This window comes from Poeciliopsis prolifica, unplaced genomic scaffold, assembly GCF_027474105.1.
Source record: "Poeciliopsis prolifica strain line A6 unplaced genomic scaffold, Auburn_PproV2 SCAFFOLD086, whole genome shotgun sequence".
NCBI lineage: Eukaryota > Metazoa > Chordata > Actinopteri > Cyprinodontiformes > Poeciliidae > Poeciliopsis > Poeciliopsis prolifica.
In genome coordinates this window covers 427,947-435,709 of record NW_026562461.1, presented here as the reverse complement: position 1 = coordinate 435,709, position 7,763 = coordinate 427,947, and the positions used below count along the sequence as shown (strand labels likewise).

The 7,763-nt window shown below is 40.3% G+C and overlaps 1 protein-coding gene across 1 annotated transcript; it reads right to left on the bottom strand.

The window, feature by feature from the left end:
• Positions 1 to 1,779: 1,779 nt before the first annotated feature.
• On the bottom strand, positions 1,780 to 6,645 carry znf414 (zinc finger protein 414). Its single transcript, XM_055022432.1, has 5 exons — positions 6,422 to 6,645; positions 5,290 to 5,406; positions 4,336 to 4,441; positions 3,799 to 4,262; positions 1,780 to 2,175 (listed from the first exon to the last, which is right to left on the bottom strand). The coding sequence occupies exons 1-5, from the start codon at positions 6,465 to 6,467 to the stop codon at positions 2,006 to 2,008; spliced, it is 903 nt and encodes a 300-aa protein (XP_054878407.1). The 5' UTR covers positions 6,468 to 6,645; the 3' UTR covers positions 1,780 to 2,005.
• Positions 6,646 to 7,763: the final 1,118 nt, after the last annotated feature.

The following is a 7,763-nucleotide window of genomic DNA, read 5'->3' as shown; positions in this document are numbered from 1 at the left end:
GTTTGTGCTGCACAAACAGAAATGTTTGTGCTGCACAAACAGAAATGTTTGTGCTGCACAAACAGAAATGTTTGTGCTGCACAAACAGAAATGTTTGTGTGCACAAACAGAAATGTTTGTGCTGCACAAACAAATGTTTGTGCTGCACAAACAGAAATTTTTGTGCTGCACAAACAGAAATTTTTGTGCTGCACAAACAGAAATTTTTGTGCTGCACAAACAGAAATTTTTGTGCTGCACAAACAGAAATTTTTGTGCTGCTTGCGGTTGGTTACAGTGTGACCACATTGGACACAGGTGTAGCACCCTCTGGTGTGCTCCCAAAGGACACGTCTGTGGCTGAGACAAAAGGACAAACAGTTAAAGGTGACCTATAATTCTTCCTTGAACAGATTAGGATAAAGCTATATGCTATAAGACATGTTCATTACAGTTTGTGTACAAAACCATTCTCAGATAATGAGATTTCAATCTGCTCGGTTTTGCCTATTTTGAACTTTCAGAAACGGAGCTGAGTTGTTTGACACCAAATTCGTTTGATTTTGTAAATATGAGTGGGGAGTGGTTGACCTCTTGAAACAATAGCAGCCCAAATGAATGTTTTACTGCACATACCATCACATGTGTATCATAATATTTGACACCAATTTTGTTCAGTTGGGGTAATATGGAGGTGAGACGCTGGTGGACGTTTTGACATTTCAGCTTCCATTAATATTTTCTAAGGCGCTTGAGTGACATGAAGCCATGCCATTTAAAACAAATAGAATTGAACTGCTCAGACACCGATCAACTGAAGGGAATTTTTAGACAAAATAATGTGGAGTTAAATAAATTCAACTAGAGAAAATTTGTCCTCCAGATGCAAACCAGGAGGAAACTGTGAAGCTGTGTTCTGACCACAGTGCTCATAATTTAAGTGGATTCATTTAATTTCATTTATAAGTTGATGGAACCAGTCAGTTTATTTTGTCACTGAGAAGAAAAACATATTCACCTACTTCATGTGATGGGATCTGCATTCACAGTTCAGCTGCTTGAATATTAACTAAACTGCATAGAAATTGTGACTAAATAGCCTATGTCAACATCAATTAGAATTTGACAAAACAGAATACAATGGATTCTTTTTTTGACTCTAGCACCACCTCTAGTACAGAGCATCATGAGCATCTAAGTTGTCAAAAACAGTCACTAACTGAAGCTGGAGTTCTACTGTTCACAGCATTGAGCTGTTCACAAGGATCCATCTAGAATCTTTGAGTATTACACATATATCAGATATTAATATCAGATCAGTGCATCTCTAGGTTAGAAGCTCAGGTTTTAAGCTTTTCAGGTGCTAAAAAGCTCCTGATTATTGTAAAAAATAAATAAACTTGTTTTTACACATACAAGGTAAACAAAAAAAATAAATCCCTCAAGCTGAACTGCATCCAGATGTGCCAACATGCGGATCTGTATAGTTAAAGCAACATACTGGGAGCATTAGCAGTGCACACCAGAACGTATTGCCATGGTTCACACACAACAATGTTGACTATGACTTGGAGAAAAAAAGTGACAAAGAATAAACATGGAACAGATTTGAAATAAACATGTAACAGATTTGAGACTTCAAATCAGATTTGAAGTCTCAGATTTGAAGCCTGAGACTTCAACATCTGTCTCAGGCAGATGTTAAAGGATGTTAAACCTTCCTTTCACCAGATGATGTACTGCCAAAAGTAGAAGTTAGGAGCCATGTTATTTATTACCAGGAGAATAATGATCACGATATGTTGTTTCATTATGTATTAGTCAATTACTAACATCAAATTTAAACCAGATATGGACAATATTAATTTTTGGAGTTCAGTTCCATTTAGTCAATATGCACTGACTGATGTCAGTGTAGCCATGTGAACGGTGATCCAGCAGATGTTTAGCTTTTTGTCTGGATTAACCCTGCCTCTAATCCAGGCTCGAGAATTTCATCAGCTGTAGAATTGATGAAAACCTTGAGCTAAGACTTGGGGACAGAACTTCCTGCTTCTTCTCCAGACTTGTTGCCATGGTGCTGACTGTTGATATGTTGAGTCATTTCCTTGCGGTTGGTTACAGTGTGACCACATTGGACACAGGTGTAGCGCCCTCTGGTGTGCTCCCAAAGGACACGTCTGTGGCTCGACACAGCTGAGACAAAAGGACAAACAGTTAAAGGTGACCTATAATTCTTCCTTGAACAGATTAGGATAAAGCTATATGCTATAAGACATGTTCATTACAGTTTGTGTACAAAACCATTCTCAGATAATAAGATTTCAATCTGCTCGGTTTTGCCTATTTTGAACTTTCAGAATGAGCCGTTTTACTGATCTGACACTCGCATTCAAATTAGCTGCTGCTGGCCACGCCCCCTACACCTTCACACTCACACTTCATACATATAAAAATAGATTGCCGAGCCTCCTGCACTACCATCAAGCACACAGCAGTGGTTTCTGGATGGTGCATCATGTTTTACCTTTATCTTTGATGTAACAAATGGTGAGACAGAACCTTCCTTCAGTCCTGCTTTACTGACTGTCGGCAGTTAGTTTTCAAAAAAGTAGCTTGTGAAGTGATTTGTGCAAACTACAGTTTTCTTTGGCAATGTGGCTGGAACTCTGTCAACAGACCCACAAATGGATGGGAAAATTCACTTTTTCCATCTCCTCTTTAAGGCATTCTCTCTTTCAGAACAACAGAAATCAAATCAAGAGAATAAAAGTTTTTGCGAAACAGAGAAGATTATTTTCACTCTTGCCATTTGCATCAACTTTTCCTAATCAGATACTTCAAAATGTTGATATAAATACAGTTTAAAAATAAAATGAAGCCATGTAGATCTACTCATGATTGGGAGAACACTTTCACTGCTGTCAACAACAAAACATCTCTTTTCCAGCAGCCACTGTACACCAGTAAAACCAGCTGAGTCAACTTGCTTGTCTTCCAATAATAAAGTAAGCAAGGTTCCATTTGGGTCGCTGAGGGCCTGTGCTCAGCTGGGGTTGCCAGGTAACAGGGCAGCAACTTCATAATTGGGATGATTTTGAAACCACTTGTTTTCCAGCCCCAAGAAAACATTAACTTACACCCACAACACGGTTGGGTGTTTTTTGCGCTTGGACTGTTTCCAGACAGTACAGATACAGACTGAGACACAGAAACATACAGAAGGAGAATTTTGTTCCTTTTAAGGCCCTAATTATTCACACTCATGGGAGAAGTAGAAAAAAGTTATTTTCATTCAACCAAGAAGTTTGTAGCTGATAAGAGGCATGTCTGAAAATTCAATAATGTGAGGGGAACAGTAATTATTCAAAGAATTTTTTTACATTAGTAATTTTTTTTAATGGATATTAAAGGTGATTTATTCAGTTTTTAAAAAAATCATTCTTGGCATTGCTGCCATCACACCTTGTTCCAATAGCTGAGAAAATTTGTGCCAGTTTCTGGTGTTTAGATAAATGATGTTTGGAGGTGAGTTTGGAGGTGAGTTTGGAGCACCCCTGGGCCGCCACTCCAATGCTCAGCTCTATGGCTTAGTGAGACCAAAACATTCAGATTACTTCCAGTCAAAAGAAACCTGCTGGTCTCATTAATCTGCCAGGATGTGAATAATATTGGAGTTAACAGTTGGACATATGACTGGAGAACCACCAGCACTAATCTAAGACGGAAAATGGAGAGAAAATAATTTTAGACACTCAAAACAGAAAATGTGTTGTGAGTACAGTAGCTTTGTGCTCATTACCATGGAGACAGGCTCACCTTGATTCTTCCTCCAGACAGCGGTGGAGGCAGGGTAAGTAGGTGATCCTGGAGCAGCCAGGTCTGCAGCCGCTTTGGGAGCTATGGGCCTGAAGTTGGCGGCCAGCTTAGTGGCTGCGTCCCTGAGAGGGCTCTGTGGGGGGGCTTCAACAAGTTGAGGAGTGGGGACTTCCTGGAGAGTCAACATGGGGGGCCCAAGTGCAGGAGGGTCAGCAGAGTCTGGCACAGGGACAGCAGAGAGGACTGATGTGGTCTGGATGGGAGCCTGTTGTGGAGACACCGATTCCAGCTGTGGGGGGGCCAGCTCAGAGGTCCTTGGGGCCGGGTTGGAGGCAGCCACAGCAGCAAGCAGGGGGACCGCCGGCTCCACAGGCTTTGGCTTGGCTCTGGGTACCTTGGAGCAGGTGTGCAGGTGGGCTAGGAGGCCCCGGTAGGAGCGCAGCTTGGTGCGGCAGCTCTCACATCTTTACACACAGAAAACACTGTTATTTCCAACACATGCACACGCACACACATCAGCTGTTAGACTCAGCTCACTGGAAGTAGATGTTAGGCTTGTAGTGATGCCTGGTGTGTTCCATCAGTTTCTGCATACTGGGGAAGGAGGCACTACAGCCGCTGGTGGAGCACAGCAGCTTCTTACCTGGAGGGAGGAAACAGCCTTCAACCACTCAGAGAACACTTCCTGGTTCAACTCAGAACCACAGGAGAGATGTTCAGCAAAACGTCTGAGCAAGTAGACACCCTCTTTTGAGTTTGCCTCTACTGCCCCAGACTTTGCACATAATACCAATAATTATACATTAGACTAATGGAGGGTGAGTGTCTTCAAGAGAATTACTCCACTTTGTGCAAAAGAAAAAAATAATTAGTAGTTACTCAAGAGTTACTCAGACTAGGAGAAGCGAGACATGGTGAGCAGAAAAGCTGGTGCTAAGCTAACCTCAAATCGAGCTAGTTTGGGTGACCAATGGTCTTCTAATTCCTCTGGTAAGAGGATAAATTCCCCTGTTACGCCAACCAAATAATCAACTCCACCTATTAAGATGAAAACCACCCAGGACAAGTCAAATGAGACCCTGATTGAAGCAGTTGAGTAACTGTTCGTAAGAATTGGCTATTTTGGGGAGCAGTTGACAAAGCCCTCCACAATGGTAGCTGGCATTGCTAAGCTGGTGGAAAACGATACAGCTAATATCACAAACTGCAAAGCTACTACAAGAGAAAAATAATACCTCAACTTACCAAAAAAATAAAGATCAACAAGTCTTATGAATATCTTTAAGATGGTAGAGGACCTGAAACTCATGGAAAACCTCTAGCACTATGCTTTTAAATATTGAATGAACACAATTTTTTTTATTTGTTCTTCCTTCATCTTTCACTCATTTCATTTTCTCTTTATTTAAACTTACAATTTTATTGTTTAACAACAAATTAAGTTGTTGGGGAAAAAAAGAAGAAACTGAGGTAGTCAGACTGTGGGCTCACCAGGCAGGGACTGAGCCGGGCTCTCGTGGTCCATGATGTGACTCTCCAGAGCACTCTGCTCCTTGTAAACACGCTTACAGCCGTGAATCGGACACGGAAGTCTTCTGGTTCCCAACGCTGTCAAATAGATTGCAAACAGACAGTGAGGTGAGCTGACTGTTTGACACAGTTCAACACAATACAGTCAGAAAATAAGTATCTGAACAGCCACTTCCACAGATGAGAGGTTTGATTTTCACCTCAACAATGAAGAGACAAGATCTACAAAAAAATTAATAAAAAAATCAGGATGGGATTTTTAAATAATTAGCATTTTATTGCAAGAAATTATGTATTTACTACATTAGAAAAATGGGCCTTAGTATTTGATCCAGAACCATTTGTTTCCAGGTCAGAGGTCAGTCGTCACTTGTGGTTCTGGTCCTCTCATCCATATTGATCTTCAGGTTGCTCAGGTTCCCTCCAAATGTTCTGTTTCTGAACAGATGACCCGCCAGCCTCTCCTCACTACATTGCAGCCATCCTGCCTGCTATACAGACAGTCAGCCCCAAAGCATGATGCTTCCACTGCCGTGCTTCACAGTTGGGATGCTTCTTCCTCCTCCAAACACAGTGAGTGGATTTCATTCCAGAAAGTTCTCCAGATGGTCATCTTAATTCAGACGGGGCTGAACACGAGCTGGGGACCTTTAATACACTGTAGGATTTTAACCCATGATGGAGTAGTGCGTTATGGTTATCATAGTAACAAGTGTCTTTTCTACAGGCAACGAGTTCAAACAGGTTTAACTGATACAGGTAATGTATCTGTTACCTGTATCAGTTAAACCTGAGACAGAACTCCTGCTGGTTGTTTGATGATCAAATACTTATTATTATGTAAAAAATGTTATCTAAAAATCATACAATGCGTATTTTAGATACCGTCTCTTACAGTTGAGATGAAACCGATTAAAAGTTGCACCGAAGAGGGGAAACTTGATGAATCTTCGGTGTATCAACTATTTATTTCCCCACGTTTCTGTGGTAGTTAGTTAGCTGAGTTGCTAACGACTGAAGGGCAAAAAAGTTCAGGCCGAAGGCAGCAAAGCCAAAAGAGTAAAACCGTCTGGAGTAAAGTGAAAAAACAAACCTTCGTTCTTCGAGGACTGCATCACAGTTTCACCTGAAGACATCATTTCAGAGACAACAAAACAGGTTGGGAGGAAAACGACGATGCGGTGAAAGTCAGAAGAAGATCACGGATCTGGATAAACTCCGAGTTTTCAGTCCCAGAACAGAAAATATTAAGTTCTATAAACCCTGTGTTTATAAAATGGTTAAACAGCTTCTTCTGCTGCTTCTTTCGGTCTTTCTTTTTTTATTGTTAGCGGCGGTTGGCAAAAGAACATTTAGTACCGTTACCGCCACCTGCTGTTATGGAGTTGTAGTTCATAAGGATTTAATTCATACTATATTATCAGTGGCGCCCAAAGTGGGTCCTGGAGGGCCGCCCGGCATCTTGCATGTTTCAGTTCTTTCTAATGATGGCACATTAGAAAACACTGACATGCTGAGGAGGTTGATACGACAGCAAGAGAACTAAAACATGCATGATGCCAGGCTGCCCTCCAGGACTGACGCTGAGCACCACTGATCTATATGCATGTACTTAAAAATATACATAAGTATATATTTAAGTATATAAATATCTGGGAAGATACTTACATACTTATATTTATATATATAAGTATCTGATGGATGGATCTATCCGTCCGTCCATCTGTCCGTTTTTATCTTTGTATATCTACATACGTATGTAGAAATATATCTTTCGATACATTGATATGATATTATCATTTTGCCCCTTTACATGGATATGCAGTATCACCTGGGGGTCCTGGTTTCCCATCTGATCCCAAACCTTTCATTAATATATCTAATATCTTTTCTTGAACCCCAAGAACTTTTCGGCTCCTCTTAATATTGTTTTAATCTTTTCTGTTTAGTGCTTAGTTTGATATGTGCAGTTAATCACATATGCTATAAATGATATTTTTTTTCCCACAAACATGGTGAGCTGCTTCTTCCTGCTGTTTTTCTGCAGTGGGAAAACAACAACTTGGTTTACCACCACCTACAGCTGGACTACACTGTCATAAAAGTGCATTAAATCTAAATTACAAAAATTTTGTGTGCTAATAATTTTATTCTCTTAAATGATTTATGACTAAATCAACGAATGCTAGTTTTGTCTGGTTTCTGTTTAGGTTTTGAATTCATTGTTTAATTTTTTTTCCTCAAACTTCTATCAGTCTAATTGTTCTGTATTGTATCTTTACGAATGTGCGAGTTTTTCTCTAAAAACTCGCACATTCTCTGTTTAGCTCAGTGTCTACATCCCACATGTGAAATGATATCTTTCTCAATGCCTGTTTCAATGGATAATTTATTTCTGTTTTCCCAAATGTAAGAATTATCACACATTTGTCAGT

What these genes read in the sequence shown, in the direction of transcription:
- znf414 (XM_055022432.1), bottom strand. Translation starts at nt 6,467, where the DNA reads ATGATGTCTTCAGGTGAAACTGTGATGCAGTCCTCGAAGAACGAAG. An exon ending in CCCGGCTCAGTCCCTGCCTG is followed by an intron (nt 4,442 to 5,289) that starts GTGAGCCCACAG and finishes TCCTCCCTCCAG; the next exon opens with GTAAGAAGCTGCTGTGCTCC. An exon ending in TGTCTGGAGGAAGAATCAAG is followed by an intron (nt 2,176 to 3,798) that starts GTGAGCCTGTCT and finishes CTTTTGTCTCAG; the next exon opens with CTGTGTCGAGCCACAGACGT.